Raw genomic sequence first — 18,425 nt, 5'->3', positions numbered from 1 at the left:
ATTTCTGTGAATTATTCTTATCATCATCATTAGTATCATTAAGAAATAATAATAATAATAATAATAATGCCTCCAAATGATTACCTGAATTTTACCTGAATTTACTGAATTTAATTTAATTATATACTAATTATAATAATAAATTGCATTGATGCATGCATCAATATTTGATGAGAAAATCATCTAAATCCTCTAAATATTACATTATTGTTGCAGACATTATAATTAGTGACTATATTAATTGTGTACAAAAATGTAAAAAAAAATTGATGGATTATTATATTATTGTATTAATATTATGATCATAATAAAAATAATAATACAAACTTTTAGTACAAAAACAGATAAAACAGATACTGCTTAGAGAAAATGTAAATCTGGCTTGGAACGATGTTTGTGAGCACTTAATCTAAATCCCTCTCTCTGTGTATGCTGGCTGTTGTGCAGCTGTCCATTGCCATGTGCTGGGCTGTGCCGAGTCGGGTGGCACTGAAAGTGGGAGTGTGCCGTGCTCGTACCCTTGCGGTGGTGACGGATGGCTCAGGGCCAGGAACACTGCTCCTCTCCCAGGCAGATAAAAGAAGCCCCACAAATCAGCGGAGGCCTCAGGAGTGATGGGCAGGCTGGCTGCTCATTGCGGGAATCAGGTGTAAATTCAGTCATTAGATTGCTTCCAGAAACAGCATGCATAAATAAAGGCAGGGCACGTGGAGGAGACACGGCGGATCCTCACTCTCTTACTCTCACTGCTGCTGCCGTCAGGGCCAGCATGGGGCAGCATGTAGGGGGTGGCTGCTCTCCGCTGCTAAACTGATTCATCACTCGCTTTCTGACTTTCCTCTTTATTTCTCTCTATTGCATTCAGTACTTTCGATAGTTAAAGTTCTTAAAGTTCAACATAACACAGAGTGTTGCTGCTTAATAGTCTATAGGTAAAAGATACAAGAATGTTAATCATGTTAATCAGTTTTACAGTTCAAAATATACTCCGCCATTACTTAGTTACACTAATTTTAGGGATATTTATTATTTATAATTCACCACATGAAATGTTTAAATTATTTATATTAAGGTCCTAAAACAAATTATTAAAATAAAACAAAAATAAATAAAAATAAAATTATTATAATAGGGATGCACCGATACCGATATCGGTATCGGGCCCGATACTGGTCTCCTGTACTCATAATCGTACTCGTTAAAATGCCCCGATACCAAACGCCGATACCACACAGCATGTGATAAGCGCCATAATCAGACAATGAAACACCGACAACAGAACAACAGACAGCAGAATGGAGTTGTCTACTACGAAGGATGTCTACTACGAAGTATATGTATGCAATGAATATAACGTTAAACATTCAGTATTAATGCCTGTATAGCTGATGTGCGCGAGCTGATAAACAAAACGCGCTGAGTGGACTGAAAGATGATGTACCATAGAGCAAAAAAACGAACAGTGAAAGTAACAAAAACTTGTAAAATACATTTTAATGGGCATAATTAAGTGTGAAAATAACCAAAGGATATACAGCGAAACCAAAAATTATTCAGAGACCAGGGCGAGTACTGGAAAAAGTGGTATCGGTGCATCCCTAATTATTACACTACAATTCAAAAGTTTTAGGTCTATAAGATTTTTTAATGTTTTTGAAGGATGCCTCTTATGCTCATAAAGGATGCATTTATTTGATAAGAAATACAGTAAAAACTGAAAAACATTATTACAATTTAAAATAATTTTTTTCTATTTTAATATATTTTAAAATGAAATGTATTCCTGTGATGGTAAAACTGAATATCCAGCAGTCATTACTCCAGTCTTCAGTGTCACACGATCCTTCAGAAATCCTTCTAATATGCTGACGTGGTGCTCAAGGGACATTTCTTATTATTATGAGTGTTAAAAAAAACAGTTGCTTAACATCTTTGTGGAAACAATAAATTTTTTTCAGAATTCTTTGATAAATAGAAAGTTCAAGAGAACAGCATTTATTTGAAACAATTTTTTTGTAACAATGTAAAAGTATAAGTCACCTTAGACCTTTTTTAATGCAAACTTGCTTAATATTTTTTCTTAAAAAAAAAAAACCATACTGACCCCAAACCTTTGAAAAGTAGTGTATTTGTAATACCTGTGACATTATAAGCCATCTCCCCTTCTGTATGTGTGTGGATGACTCCAACGGTGCTCTGATTGATGCGGTACTCTCGGATGATACCGTTCGGTTTGGCCGGAACTACCCAGCTGATCCTTAGGGCCCTGGGCCCCAGCACGCTCACCACCGGAGCAGCAATTCCCTCTGGCTCCCCCTGGACAGTCACTGCCACGACCTGCACACACACCAAAAAGAATTACAGAGCAATTTGCCCTAATGGAGGCTTGGATATCCTGCTCTAATAGAATGTCACTAGTGGTTTCAACTCTTGTCTTTAGGAGTGGCAGACTATTAGGAAAGGGCTGCAAGAAGTGGTTAAGGGTTTTTTTTTTCCGGCTACGTGTAGGCTGGCCCGGCGCTGGCCTGATGTGCTTGTGAGCCTGCAGAGTGTTCACAAAGATTAAATCAGGTTCCTCATTCCCACCGACAGAGCTGGCTGAGCAGGGTCCAGCTGAGTGGCAACAGGGTGCCCCGTGGTAATTGCTCCCCTTGTATTGGGTCGGACAATTATTGCAATTGTTTGGGCAATGCTTGCAGGTGTACAAGTTAATCCTGCTCCACTTAAAAACGATTGTGCGATGGGGAAGAAGAAAGAAGTACTGGATCATTGGTGGCCAATTGGTGTGCCGGGAAAGACCCCGAAGGTGTGTGGAAAGAAAAATGGACCTAACACTGCTCTGGGATGTTCTTTGTACTTTGCCTCTAGCAGATCTGTGTGGTTATTGATAATCGGATCCTAAATTAGACATAAAAAGAGAAGATAGACAGGTTAATTTGCTCTTTCATCAGCTGAGCCGCTGACAGCTATTACAAGGAGACAACAATTATGGCAGGAAGTCAGCTGTTGCTCTGCTTCCATTAGCCTGCCATTAGAAATATCCTGTTTACTTGGCACTAGCGACATAACATTGGAATGAAAGAGGGAGTACGACTCCTGCAATCCTTTACAAGTGTTTTGTTGCTCTTAGACAATGCTCGTAATACTTGCTGGTAGGACTATAACAAAGACCAAGGACAATAGGAAAATATGCAGTGATTGTAAATGTGCACCATTTTTCCACTTGAAAAGTACCTTCGACAAACATGTTTAAAGTCATTTATACTCATAACTAGTGATCGACCGATATAGATTTTTTATAACCGATACCAATTTTTTGCATGTTTATGTGCCCGATAACCGATATGCAGAACCGATATTTATTTACTGTTATAAAGTAAATAAATGACTGAGTGAAGTAAGAACTTTTCAGTCATCTTTTTTTTTTTTTTTTAGTGTTGAAAATTAGCAGTCTTTCATGTTAAAATTAATCTTCATACTACACCAATAAAAAAACATTTTATTTATAAAAAGCATCAACAGCAACAACACTAATATTAACAATAAGAAAAATAAATGTCTAATGTTTTCAAATGGAGAAAATAAATAAAGGACAGGAGTCATATCAACTTCATTTTAAACTACAGTTTTAGTAGGTTAACAAGCTGTTTAATAGCTACAGAGTCAAGAATAATTCACTGGATAATGTTAATTCACTGAATAATATTCTCTGGAATATTGAAATATAACAAACAAAACATCGTATTTTATTGCATTTCTCAAAGAGAGAACTAAATTCTGCGCTTTTATTTCCAACATGCGCTTATTCATGGCTGTATTATTTAACTCATGCAAAGTTACGTCTTTATTGGGAGAGGATCTTGATGGATTATCTACGTGACTCCGACTTCACGAGACTAATGATGAGCAGACAACAGAGAGAGAATTAAATTCAGCGCTTTTATTTCCAAAATGCACTCATTCATGGATGCATATTTAATTCAGGCAAAGTTACGTCTTTATTGGGACAGGACTTGACGGATTATTTTACATGACTCCGTGAGTTGGTCTCTATTTCTTAGAGCCAAGCTGCATAAACATATCAGGCATTTATGTAATGCATCTAATTTGTGCATAAATGGCTGTTATGTTAAATAAAGTTTACTAACTACAGCAAATCAAGTACCTGCACCATGCCGTTGTTGTTGTCTCGTCTCCCCTCAGATGCGCTGCAATGGCGATCTTGCGGGCAATTCTCAAAACACCCACAAGATGGCGGCATTTATCGGTGAATCCGATATTACAAAACCGATATCCGATTATGGTAAAATGCTTACATATCGGGAAACATATATCTATATATCGGTCGATCTCTACTCATAACAGATGTTAAATATTTTTTCCTGTCCCAGTTTAATGAGCAGAAACAAAGTCATTTGTAGAATTCTTTCCACATAAAGTGTAACACTGTGTCTTTTTGGTGGTATAGTATATGTTACACAAACGTTGAACCAATGTTATACCATTGGTTGAGACAATGTTGCTGTGTCAGACCAGAGCATCCCTACCAGCCCGACACAGCAATATTGTCTCAACCGATAGTGTACGTTTGGGGAGGGATTGTTTATTTGGTCAACAGATGGTAGGTTGTGTTTGGGAAACCTGTATGGAAACAGTCATTATTGCTGCAATACCATTTGGCACCAGTAGAAGAACAGAAATAATATACTTTACCACTGTATTGTGCATGATTTTCTGCCTACAAGGATTAAGATGAGAGGCAGATGAGAAACAGACTCACTTTTGAGCTGTCTGTGCAGCCGGCAGCAGTACAGGCTCTGAGCTGGTACACATACTCCTGAAAAGGTCGGATTCCTCCCGCATCAGTGAAGCTATGATCAGTGCCACGGTAGCGCTCCTGTCCATCACGCAGGATCACATAGTAACTTATCTCACCTATCATAGTACAAAAAACACACAGGGTCAAAAAGTAGCTTCAACACATATTCCACTCAGTACAATAGTGAAACCGGTGGACTAACTTTCTTTCAAAATCACAACAGATTGGGTGGCAATGCCGTTTGATTAGCACACAGAGTGAAGTCCTAATGAGCAATCAGCATGTTTCTTTACATATTAAGTGGCACAGAAGTTCCCTAAAATGAAGCTTGTTATTCTCACTTAGTGTTTATGCGCATGTGAATTTCATTCTTCATAAATTATTCTACCAAGCTATGCAGATTACGCTTAATAACAGGCAGGTCTTCAGAGGAGTGATGATAAAACAATCAGCTAGTTCCACTCTGTCATATCATTACAGCCTGAAGAAAAAGCCTGTTTCCAGTTTGTTGGGGAAAATGTGAGTAAATCTTCTGAGAGTCACGACTTCAGGCGTGGATTACCCAAACTGATTCACTCCGTGATTAATCATTTACATAACCAAACCTTCTACTGAATAAACGTATGACAATATTACCATGACAGCAAGAAACCACAAAAATGATGTGCTCTGATTTGAGGGGAAAAAAGAAGTCCAACTATGTAGGATTATTAATTCAAAAAGTTTGTAACTATAAAGACATAAAATTTCCAAGAGGTTCAGTGTCTGTCTATAGTTCCTGGCAAAGGTTCAAACAATCACAAACTACACTGTTTTAGTAGCCAGTGTACCCTGTATGGCTATGAAATGTGCATTTTAGTTACTTGCTATACATTTCCAAGCTGGAAACAATAACGCTTTGTAAAAGGAAGAAATAATAAATCCCAATTCTTAGCAATCAATTGACATTTACAATATCTGTAAACTGGTGTCATCAGGACCTCAAATCAATCTAATAAATTAAATGTATATTTTACTTTATATATTAGAATATATTGTAACTAAAATATATATCTTTATGAAATTAGAACAGACTGGTTTCATCAGGACCTCAAATCATTCTCAAATTCATTTATATATAATATTACATTGTAAATAAATTCACATATTTAAAGGACAACGGATTGGTTTCACTCTGCTACAGAGGGATGTAATATAAGTCAAGCACCACCTTTATGAGATAATTACCATTTGGCTTGTTAGGGGCTGACCATTCAAGCTGGATGATGTCATCACGCAGACCCACATGGCTCCATTGAGGAGGAGACACAACCCAGGGCGCATCTTCTTTAGTAGTGACATGAGAGGAGGGACTGGACCCACGGCCAAAGCTGTTCCAGGCACCAATCCTATACTCATAACTGGTGTAAGGGTCCAGTTCAGTGTCTGAAATGGCATACCAGAGAACACACAGTCACACAAACACACACATTCCTCAGAATTCCCATGAAACCTCTTGACGACACCACAGGAGAGTTTCTATAGAGTCTCAGTCTTCACACTAAAAAAAGACTAAAATTTAAAGAGTACCCAAGGACCCTGCATTTACTGTAATGCTCTTTGTTATCAGAAGTACAGTGGTTTGTTGTAAACGTGTGTTTGGGGAGTCATGGGTGTAAATCTCCGAGATGTGTTTCATCAGACAGGCACTTATAGGAGTGACAGGATGACAAAATACCCTTCTAAGAGGACAAGACACAGTCTTAAAGTTGACCAAGCTAAAGTATTATTATTACAAAAAAAAAAAAAAAATCAACATTTGTAAAATTAAACTTTTAAAATTAAACTTTTAAATTCTGTTTATTTGCTCGTACATTAAGCAATAGCAATTTACTTTTTATTTTATTTTATTTTGTAAATAAAAACATAATAATAATAATAATAATAATAATAATATTTAAGCAAACTAACTTATTTACTAAAATTCTACTTAATTACATAAAACTAAAATTGTATATACAAGTACAGAAGTAAATATATAAGTAACATTTTTAAATTATGTGCATTTGCTTGTCAAGTCAAGTCAAGTCAAGTCACCTTTATTTATATAGCGCCACTCTGTTAGCTTAGATAATTTAGAAGTTTCATCTGGTCTTGTTGAGATATATAGTTGAGTATCATCGGCATAACAGTGGAAACTAATCCCGTATTTTTTTATAATATTAAAAAATAAATAAAGCATTTGCTTGTACATTAAGAAATACCAATTTGCTATTTTTCTTTTCTTTTGTAAATACAAAACATACTATTTCTACTAACTAATGACTATTTAAAGTGGTTCAATTAAATTTCAGTTGAAATAGAACTGGATTCAGCTGGAATGAATCTTAATGGAGGAAGTTAGTACAAAATAAAATTTGCAACCCTTCTGTAATTTTAAATATTTTCAACAAGAAAAAATGTACGGTAATTTTATCAGTAACAGAGTATCTGCAGGATTTTAAAGCTCAAATTTAAGACTTTTTAAGACCTGCACAAATAAAATTAATACCATATGAGTAGCGTAGGGCAATGTCTATGCTAACATATTAAACTGTAAAATGACAGTAAAAAGCATGATTTTCAGTTCAGATACAAGTTTTCTCAAAAACAAAATTTTACAAAATGATAAACTTCACATTTCAGCCTTTAAACCATTTTTAAGAAAAGGGATGAGTCAAAAGTATCAATTATTACATTAATTTAAACAATTATCAATCATTATATTAATTAAATAACACACAAATGTATTTTACTGTCTTAATTGTTGAGATTTTTATAATGAATTATCTTCTTGTCGACCCACCGGTTCACATTTACAACTGCATGTTTGCAGCGTAAAAACATGGGTTGATTTTCACATTGGTCTGAACAAAAACAACAGAATGACTTATTGAAAATGCAAATTTATTCTCTGCCAGCAGGAGGTGCTTTCGGAAAGGCAGAAATAAAGCGGTAACAGCAGTCCACAAATCAGCGCAGCACCTGACTAAACCTGCAGCGCTAATGTTTATATAATGAAATCATAGCCTTTTGAAGTTTAATCGTCACATTCAGCCATATAGCAATTCTAGTCTTTCCGTCCACAAATTTAAGACCTCTTGAAATCATAATTAAGACTTTCTTGTACCATTTAAGACTTTTTATGGCCTTAAATTTAATAACTAAATTTAAGACTTTTTAAGGACCCGCGGAAACCCTGTGTAAGGAACTGATTTGATTCTATAGTGGGTGTTTCATTCTAGAATGGAGCAAGGTGGATTTTGGAGGAGGGTGTTGTCAAAAAAAAAAAGTTACTCCATTTGGAAGTAAAACAATTTTTTTTCTATTAAAACAACATATAATGGTCACAACACTATAGGCACACAAGGATAGATTTAATCAGGGTCATTTTTTATTTCACTTTACATTTTTGACTTTAAAATTCTCAATACCCCAAAAAGGCCTCAAGGGTGTTTGCTACACAAAGTCAGGAGGAAGTGAAATCGTTCATATTTGTGTGGCTGGCAAATCAACGCTTGTGCAGCATTTGTCCGAGAGCACTCAGTGTCATCTTTCTCCGGGGTACGGGTATGGGGGTGTGAGAAACATCTGGAGCAGTGCAGGGCCACGACAGGTTTATACGCTTCTGCCAGATGGTGGCACAGCGCTGACTAGAATCACTCTCCTCGTGCCAGCCAGCCTCCTCAACTCCGGCATTAGTCTTGATTAAACAGACGTAACTAACCAAATAAATAACACCTCAGATGAGGTTGAGCCAGTAAGAGGGGCCAACGCTCCCCCTGAAAAGATAAATAAGTGTGCCAGTCAAGGGAGCGCTCTAAACGCCCTTAAAGTTTTAATGATGAGTTTGAAATAGCAGGTGAGATTTATGACTCACGACAATTAATACACACTAAAGCATCTGGTCTTGTGACCACATAAAATGTGCAGATGTTTACAGTGTGAGGAACATCCCCGAAATGACTGACACTTTCTTTTTTTTGTGTGCGTGCGTGAGCCATTCGGTTTGATGTCTTTACATAAAAGAGCATGTTGGGCATATACCATTTCTTGTTTATTGGATACATTTAGTTCTTGTTTGCAGGGCTGTTGCTTAAATTCACAGGGCTCGGGAAAAAAGTGGGCTTTCTCTCCTTTGGGCCCAAGAACGCTGTTTACAGAATATGCCTCCTTCAGCTCCTTCCTCTTGATGATGGCCCTGCTTTTATATTATTATATATTATGTATTATTATTATTCTATAATAATATATTATTAATTAATTATTATTATTATATACATATATATTCATAAAAAATGTAAATGCACTTAAAATGTATTTTTTTTTCTTAACTATTAGTCATTTTATTTTTTCACATACAAGGATGTGTCCCCTGATCTGTGAAATATAAAAATTGCCAACATTTTCAAAAAAAGGGAGTGTGTGATTGAGTAGAGCAGGGTTATTTTTCATTAGAATATATATAGTTAAATCCAAGTAATGTTGTTATTTTTCTGTAATTTTATTGTTTTTTTTGTTTTCTTTAAATATGTCTTTTTAACTTTGTTTTTTCATTTTTAGTTTTTCTTGTAATATTTATATTTTATTTCAATAACTATTTTTAAAAGATTTAAAAAAAGTTTTAGTTGCAGTTTTAGTTCAGTACGCTCCTGCGGCCACCGACACAGGACACACCGTACTGGGGCGGCATTTCTCCTAAAGGACACATACGCACACACACTCTCATTAGTGACAACAGTCATCAGACAACTGTTGTGTGTCAAAGTACCCCTGCCAGCGGGTGTGTATGGAGTCCTCTGTCTCAATAAATAGCACGGATGCCCCTTAATGACATAATTACAAGTTAATGACCGCCATCATAGTTTTCTTTTCTTGGTCTCTTTCTTTTCCTTGTGAGCTCAAGCTGGGTGCGCGATGAGCTTGTGTTACAGCGAGCAAATCTGATTAATGAAGTGTGACTGTGAGTGCCTACTTCCTGAGGAGAGGAGCAGATACATCACTGCTCTGTGCCTTATATTTCCAACCTCCACTTTACATCATGGCAGCTTAAGTTTAAAACTCAACTACTTTACTAAAACACCTACCCAATAACAGTCTTTAACACTGATAATTTATCAGCGCTAAATCTAACAGCTAATTATAAAAAATAAAAAAATAAAATCAGTCTTTTCCAAGTCTCATCTCACAGTCTATTTGCTGATTGTCTGATGCACACTGAATATAAAAGTCTGGATCAGGCAGCTCTAATCTGATTGGTTGGCTTCACGCAATTTCCAGGACTGAGGCCAAAATATTTTATAATCAAATTTGTGTTTATAAGATACTGAATTTCTACAATGAACACTTTTGAAGATTGTATAGTCATTTGATTTGTCAAAAAGTTTGCCATGTTAGTGGGATCAGAGTTTGGTTTGAAATACTTTTGTAGTAAGTTAACTTAAGACATCCATGACTAGAACTGCATTCTGGTAAATTTTATTTATACTTACTGTGTTCTGTTTATGGAAAATCAGGTTTTCTTAAAATAATAACTTCTAAAGTTAACATTTTAAATGTATTAAATTGCAACAAATGTATAATTACAAATATATTTAAATACCTGGCATACCTGTACATATTTCAATATAAATTATATTAAAGTATATTTTAGTTAACTATAAATGCTTGTGAGCACATTCAGCAGAACGCTTTAGCCCTATTTCAAAGATAATAGAAGTAACTATTAAATTACATACAAGGATGTACTTAAGACGTACTAATCTTAAGTAACTAAATGTCATATAAATTTTAATTATAATAAATTTTAATTTATTGTAATTAACATGCAATTACATATAGTTTACACTTAAGTATATTTCCATAATAAGTACTCTTTTTAAAGGTATAAAGAGCACTTGTTTTTCACACAGGGCTGATTTGAATAAATTTAAAATTTCCCTCTATTATAGTGGGATCAATGGTTTCTGATAAACCCGCACCTAAACAAAACAAAACAAAACAAAAAAAACTTTTTTTCTATCAGTGGCAGTTCTTAGCTAAAGTGTGGACCAGACATTTAGTCAAAAGTCTAGCTACACAGTACTAGTCTCTCCATAATCTGTTTTGGAAAATTTTGGCAAAGCATTGCTATAATCTGAGTTTGAGAAACTGGCGTGACACTACAGAACAGCTTGAGGGCAAAGTCTCCACTAAGTCTTCATCCTGAAGAACTATTGCTGAACGAGCATACAGTGAATATGTCACTCTGAGTGAAAGTGTTAATTACCAGGATGAGGATGCTGGCCGGGGCTCTGTCAGCACACACAGATGTGAGCGGATTGAAGCCCACTCCATTACAACACTCTTCCTCCTGATCAATCACCTCTGACCAGCAGCACTTCAGCGACGCCATCCTGTTCTCCACCACATGGACTTTAGACTCTCCGCCGGGACCCGTGCAGCACCAGGAAGTGGATGTGTTGATGTAGTGCTCTCCACAGCAGATGAAGCCTATGTAAAACAAATTTATACACATGGAAAATGCTGACGCAAACTGCTTTTTAATAAGCAAGAGAGCCTTAATCATAATCCATTGTAATAATGCAGTAAAGTTATGAATTGCAGTTTAGAACGTTGTCTGAATGGCACTTAGAATTTATTCAGACTTCATCCTGGTACACTGCAGCACTGTTGCCATAGGGAATCTCAAAACTAAACTGGAACACAACTAATAACGCATATGAAAACATCTTTGACATATAAACATGCACATTTTTTATAATCCAACATGTGGCCATTACAGCTCATGGGACGTTTCATGTCAGATGTCAGAGAGCTGCATGCGCAGCTGACATGTAAATGATGCAGACGGCCGTGCTGCATGAGGAATCAGCTTCACCTGGTGATTTGGCCACTGTCTCCTCCCATCAGCGCACATATCTGCATCCTCTCCTATTACCTCTAAAAGCATCACAGCGTTCTCTGAGGCCTGACTCAACAAACACGCACCAGCCTTGCAAACACAGCTATGTTTGAGGGGTATTAAAATACCTGCTTTGACACCACTGTTCAAAAATTTGGGGCCAGTAAGATTTCTATTTATTTATTTTTTAATACTTTTATTCAACAATGATGCATTAAATTGATCAAAAGTGGGAGTAAAAACATTCAGAATATTACAAAAGATTTCTATTTCAAATAAATGCTGTTCTTTTGGACTTTGTTCATCCAAGAATCCCCCCAAAAAAGTATCAGAGTTTCCTCAAAAATATTAATCAGCACAACTTTTTCAACATTGATAATAATAAGGAATGTTTCTTGAAAATTCTGCTTTGCCATTACAGGAATGAATTACATTTTAAAATATCTTAAAATACAAAACAGTTATTTTAAATTGTAATAATATTTCACAATATCACTATTTTTATTGCATTTTTGATTAAAAATAATGCAGCCTTTGTGAGCAGAAGAGACTTACTGACCCCATATTTTTGAACGCTAGCATACATCGACGGTCAGATTGCTTATACTACATATTACTCAATAAACATTTTGAGAAAAGCTTGCATTAATATGCAAACTATAAAACTGTATTTTCAGGCATATGCCAGGAACTGTAATAAGGACCAAGAAGATGAAACTGTTCGAACATGCTATAGCATTAGAGATCGTGGCAGAGGGAAGAAAGAATAGAATTTTCTGAAAAGCAGTTTAATATTCTTCTAACAGGAAGTGACTCCTGGTTTATTTCCTTGGGTAAACCATCACTACTATAATTACCATCAACCACCAGTATGATAAATTGCTAATTGTTTAATACCCTAATCAGCGTTCATTCTTTGCACAGATAAACTGTGACAGCGCCATTAATTTAAATAGTAATTTCACTTAACGGCCAAAACGGCGCAGCAGATTTTTATGCAACGTTTTCTAGGGGCCGCATCCATCACGGCTCTGCAGTGACATAAAGATGTCTGACGTGCTCTAACTCACTTAGGGACAGCAGATGTTGCAGCGCTGTGTTTGGTGGCAATTCCCAGGGTGCATTACTTCAGCTCCAATGACTTGCAAATAAACAGCTCAACAATTTTTCCAAAATAGCTCTGCCATCCCATCCCATCCCTGCCCCGGTGCATTTTTCATGATATTTCATTCAAAGACCAGTGAACTTTGACACCCTGACCTCTTAGCTGGGGATGTCCTTCTATTTTGTTTCCCGCACTTGACCTTGGCCTGTCAGCTAAAACAATTCATTTTCCTTCATCTCCACCTTTGTCGTGCTATGAATATAACAGAAGGGAAAGCCACTGCCCCTCTAAATCTGGTGTAGGCACGGCGCAAAAACATGAGCACCCTTTTAGCTCACGCTTTGTTTTTTTAAGCACTGCAAAATGATTTAGCTAATCTTCAGATTTATGATGGATTTGCATACATTCATTAGAGTGCGAGTGAACACAGGCGAGCATAAGGTGCTTAGGCTGTGTGAATTAAGGTTCATTCACTTAATGATAAGTAAATATTTAGCATGCAGTGAGCAACTGATAAAAATGTGTGCTGTGGCTTACACAAGCCTTTGGATCGTAAAACTAAAACTTCAAACAAACAAAAGCACTTTTTAAAAAACAGTGATGGCTGAGCACATTCAAAGTCATACTCACAGAGCAAAAGAACTTCATAGTGCTCTAGCTTTATATAGTGAACATTACAAATTTTTGAAAGAAAATGTGCTTTTTTGCTTTATTAATCCATTTTTTTTCTTTCAAATGATCATTTGCAAGCATTTTTAACTCATTTGTCAGGTGCATGTTACATGCTACAGTATGTATTTATCCTGGTTAAATAAAATATACTTTAGCCACTGGAGGAACAGAAAAAAGGAATGTTTCAAAGCTATCAAACGGTCAGTTTAAAAAACATTGTTCCCTGGCTGTTTCATTCATTTATTTATTCCAAGCATTCCTGAGGGAGAGGTGAAAGGACAGCACATTAAACTGACTTTCTTCATTTCATCCATTGGCCGCGGTTGCATGTGACAAAAAGTGCTTGGGTAGCAGTAATATTTTCACTGCTCTTTGGGGAATCTGAAAGGAGGAACAAAAGGGGGAGATTTAAGTTTGAACATAAAACTTGTAATGCACATGACAGAAATGCAACAAATGGCACTTTTGAATATCACTTGGTTGCTCTAGGTTTTTTTTTCTACTTCTACTTTTGGAATAAAATAAAGTTTTGAAATTAAACCGTAAGGTGCCATTCACAAATAATGTGTATTTGCATTCCGCTGCACTGCCTTTCCATTGTTTTTCTATTTAAACATGTGCTATATGGACGTGTTTGACCGTGCTCAAGTCTTTTCATGACGCAGTGTTCTAAACACTAGATGCTCAGTTTAAAAGTTCAACTTTAAAAAAAATAAGTCTCTAGACCTTGTGTTTTTCATTCCACTGCCCTGCGTCTTGAGTTATTTTTTTAAATGCAAAAAACACATCCATGACACAATTTACACAAGGTTGCATATGTTAACTGTACATGCATTAGTTAACAATTTACAATATTTTACAGCATAATCATAGTTAATATTAATTTCTATCTATCTATCCATCCATCCATCCATCCAAATTAACATTTTAAAAACATTTAACATTAACAATTCACATTAAAAAAAAAACTCAAGACAAGTTTTACCTAACACATTACCTAATTTTAATGTATAAAATCTTTAAAAACATAAACTACTATACACAGTCTTGTTATTAAAACAACATTAAAACATCAGAACCGTCACCATCAGTGGTCTGACACCACTATTCCTAAACCAAACAAAAAAGCATTAGGAGTCTGTACTTTGTGATTAGTAGTTGAGCCATGCAAAATGCTTTAATTGCTCAAGGATATTAACTGAGATTATTAGGCATGATTAAAGTAAGAAAAACTATCATCATAACTGTGTTGAAAGAAAATGGTCTTAATCTGTATGATCTCCAATCCATCTCAGCAAAAAAGATCCAGACGTGTGTGTTCAGAATGATCCCCTTTCTGGCATTCATGTCTTGTCATTTGCAAGACAGTTTTGGCAGAACAATATGAGGACATATGAGCCATGATGAAGCACTCGTGCAGTAACAAATACAACGCAGACACTGATGCATTCAGCCACCGGGATCATTTCCACTCGCAAATGCTCATTGTGTCCTTGAGAATATATTTAATTATTGCACTTTTTTGACATCGTTACAGCCATTCCCACACCCACTCTTATGATCCTTGTCTCTCTCACACACACACACACAGCTCTAAAGCTTTTAACACTTAAATGGAGTAAAATATTCAGATATAACCTTGACTGTGATACAGGCACTGTGCTTTTAAGCAAAGCTCTGTACATAAGCAGATATTAAAAGAGCTCTCCGTATGACACCAAGCCTCCAGATGCAGAAAACCCTGTAATCCAAATCTAAACTTTAAACAGGACAGCGGGACATTTACAGTAATACCCTGTATTACTGAAGGCTATTGTCTAAACCAGGGGTGCCCAACCCTGCTCCTGGCGATCGACTGTCCTGCAAAGTTTAGCTCCGACTCTAATCAAACACACCTGCCTTTAATTTTTAAGTGATCCTGAAGACCTTAATTAGTTGCTTCAGGTGTGTTTGATTAGGGTTGGAGCTGAACTTTGCAGGACAGTCGATCGCCAGGAGCAGGGTTGGGCACCCCTGGTCTAAACTGTTTCTCATGTCTCAAATGGAAACATTCAGAAGACTGGATTGACTTTCGACAGTTTAAAGGCTTTCGTAACTTGTCATGGTGGATGACGAAACGTTTCACAGTTCAACTTCAAACAGTTCTGTCAGGACCACTATCGTCAAAGATGATTGACAATTAGCATACAGTTTGGATTGGCGGTATGGTTCCGTTCTGGGCAAGAACTCCCTGTGCATCCATGCAGCCTAGCATGGATGAGAGCAGGGAGAGCAGCGATAACCCCCCCCAGGGTAAACAGAACAGAACCAACATAAATGTATTGCAGATTTCGTTAAATTTCAATAATGTTATGTACACATTTTAGAGTTAGTCTGATTCAAGGAGAATCAGAAGGCTGAATCCTGACTGACAGAGGAGGAGTTGGGGATGGAGGAGGGTAATTAGCTATTGAGCAATGCGAAAACTGCTGATACTACTGCGGGACCTTATATATGAATACTTTGATTGGTGTCGTATTCCCATAGGTTGATGGGGATCAGCTGAGAGTCAGCTGATGCGAGATTGACTAACGTGACCTGCCAGAACTGACGCTACGCTAGATATGTCTTTGTTTCTGTAACTGGTGTGAAATCTTGGTTATAATTTGGGTTATAATTAGGCAACATTGATAAAATTACGATAATTGTTATGTGTTCTATTTGGTTATGATGTTTTCTAAGCCTGTGTCATTAGAGTTGCAAAACTGTGTTAGAGTTGGAACGTTTGATTCAATTTTATTGCTTCACTCAAAAATGTTCAAAGATTTTATAATTTTTCATATATTAAAAGGTTTTAAAATTAATACTGCTTTTTTAAAGTAAAAAATAGACTGGAAAACAGATAAAAAAAATGTGTGCTTTAGTTCTTTCATTAAACATACAGAATCTAAATGATCAGAAAAATATTTAATAAAAAAAAAAAATCATGCACTATGTAATATACCAATAGCAAATAATATTTATGATATCTAGTATTTTATCACAATATAAAATTAATATAATATAATATTTATTTTTAATGTAAACAATGGAAATTATACTATAAAATTTGGTTTAAAAAAAAAGTGTAATGACTGTAATCATCCATCAAAAAGCAAAATACTAGAGACTTTGTATGGCACATAATGCTGTTTTAATTGTTATTTAATTATTGATCGATCGATTGTTTCTTTAGTGATTTATACACCATGCCCAAAAGGTGACATTGTTAATTTTCTTTTGTAATTTGACTAATAGCAGTTCTTTTGAGACTGGTTAAGGGATTGGTTCACAGGCAGCTTTTCAAACAGCTGATGGCTGTCTCCAACAATTCCATCTCCGCTGTGCCGGAGCACTGCGAGTCCTGACAGGCTAGAGTTTAATGTGTGACAGATCGCACTTTGGGGACCCAGTAATCACATTTCCATCGGCCATCAGCTGGATCTCAGTGGGACATCCTCAAAAAACCGCCTGTGATTCTATTTCCACAATCTGGAGGAGCACATGCAGCTTAAACACAATGTCATGGCATTTCTGAACAACAGAGTTCAGAAACACAAATAGAAAAACAGACAAATTTCTCTCTGACAACCCACTCTTGAAGACAGGCCTAAATATATATGGCATCTAAATTTAAAATACGCATCTATTTAAAATATACTAAATGCACTATAATTTGATTGGTTGAGTCACATTTGAATGCATCAAGTGTATTAGTCAATGCAAATGAACTACACTACCATTCAAAAGTATGCGGTTGGTAACATTAAGTATTAATTTCTTTCAGAAAACAAAAATCTCAAACTTCCTACAGAACATCAGAGTCTTTTGCTGTTGTTGGCATTTTATACAAACAATTAGACATGAGAGGTCAAGCGTTACAGTGATTTTACCATGGTTAAGGGGAGTTAGACACTTCACTTCATGGAAAAACAATGGTAACTAGTTTAACTAGTAACATAGCTTAACTATGGTAAAAATCCTATAACACAAAAATTAAAGAAATAAGCAGTCATATGCCTAATAAACCTAATTAAGCCCCCATTAGGCTTTCACCAAAGCCTGTAGTTTTGCCACAGTCTGCAGCACATTTCAGCTTTTACTCACATTACATCCTCCTTAGCCAATAGAAGAGGATAGCAGCTCATGGCATATGCCGCATTATCTGTCCATTAGCTTATATTTGCAGAGACACTCACCGCCGCTAAAGGAGACGGAACCTTGAGGGAGTTGGGGTGTCTTTATCAAGGTTAAGTAGCTCATTCAATAATAGAGCAGGCTGACAGAGTGAGGAGCCAGCGTGGAGCTCGCGGCGTGAGCCCCCAGCTCCGCGCACCAGCGGTGTGGCTACCAGGCAAATGGCCTTTAGTTATCCTAACAGTACTAGCCATCATAACATATGCTCTCCCCAGGATCCTCTCTTTAATGAGCGATGACTTCTTCATCTGCCTTATTTCAGTAAGATGAACCAAAGGAAGAGAAAATCAAGCGAGGTAATGAGCGAGCACTGTGGCGTGGTGTGTTTTAATCTAGAGGAAAATGTTCTGCTAGCTTCCGAAATAACTCCAGGTATGTAGTGAAACGAATGAAGTGATTAAGTTCCCTAAAAAAGGGGGACAGCTTTGAAAAACTGTATATCAAGGGTAGGGTGATTAACCAAAGCTTGAAAATGATTACTGGACCCAATCCCAGGATGCTACCGAAGCCACCGAACGACTTAGAGAGTGTGTTTGTATGATAAATACACTGATGCCACTGACCTCATGGTGGCCATTAGTTCTGTTGCATCCTGGGAGCCTGCTGTGGGCTTGGCACAGCTCTGGTTGGTGCTCAGATAGACTCAGCTCCATCATCCAGCCTGACAAAGATGGCTGACACCAGGACCAGTG

The 18,425-nt window shown here is 36.5% G+C and overlaps 1 protein-coding gene across 1 annotated transcript in view; it reads right to left on the bottom strand.

Moving 5' to 3' along the window:
• Nucleotides 1–18,425, bottom strand: part of LOC107694925 (usherin-like) — a gene marked incomplete at its 5' end in the record, with an annotated part of 173,335 nt that overhangs the window by 53,463 nt on the left and 101,447 nt on the right. Inside the window, 5 exons of the mRNA XM_016494643.1 lie at nucleotides 2,139–2,337; nucleotides 4,781–4,935; nucleotides 6,047–6,261; nucleotides 9,486–9,535; nucleotides 11,106–11,329. Coding sequence (XP_016350129.1) covers nucleotides 2,139–2,337; nucleotides 4,781–4,935; nucleotides 6,047–6,261; nucleotides 9,486–9,535; nucleotides 11,106–11,329 — 843 coding nt within the window. The remainder of the gene's footprint in view (nucleotides 1–2,138; nucleotides 2,338–4,780; nucleotides 4,936–6,046; nucleotides 6,262–9,485; nucleotides 9,536–11,105; nucleotides 11,330–18,425) is intronic.

The sequence above is a fragment of the Sinocyclocheilus anshuiensis genome, unplaced genomic scaffold, assembly GCF_001515605.1.
Source record: "Sinocyclocheilus anshuiensis isolate Anshui unplaced genomic scaffold, SAMN03320099.WGS_v1.1 scaffold942, whole genome shotgun sequence".
NCBI lineage: Eukaryota > Metazoa > Chordata > Actinopteri > Cypriniformes > Cyprinidae > Sinocyclocheilus > Sinocyclocheilus anshuiensis.
Note: the sequence above shows the minus strand (reverse complement) of the source record. Positions and strands in the feature narration are given on the sequence as shown.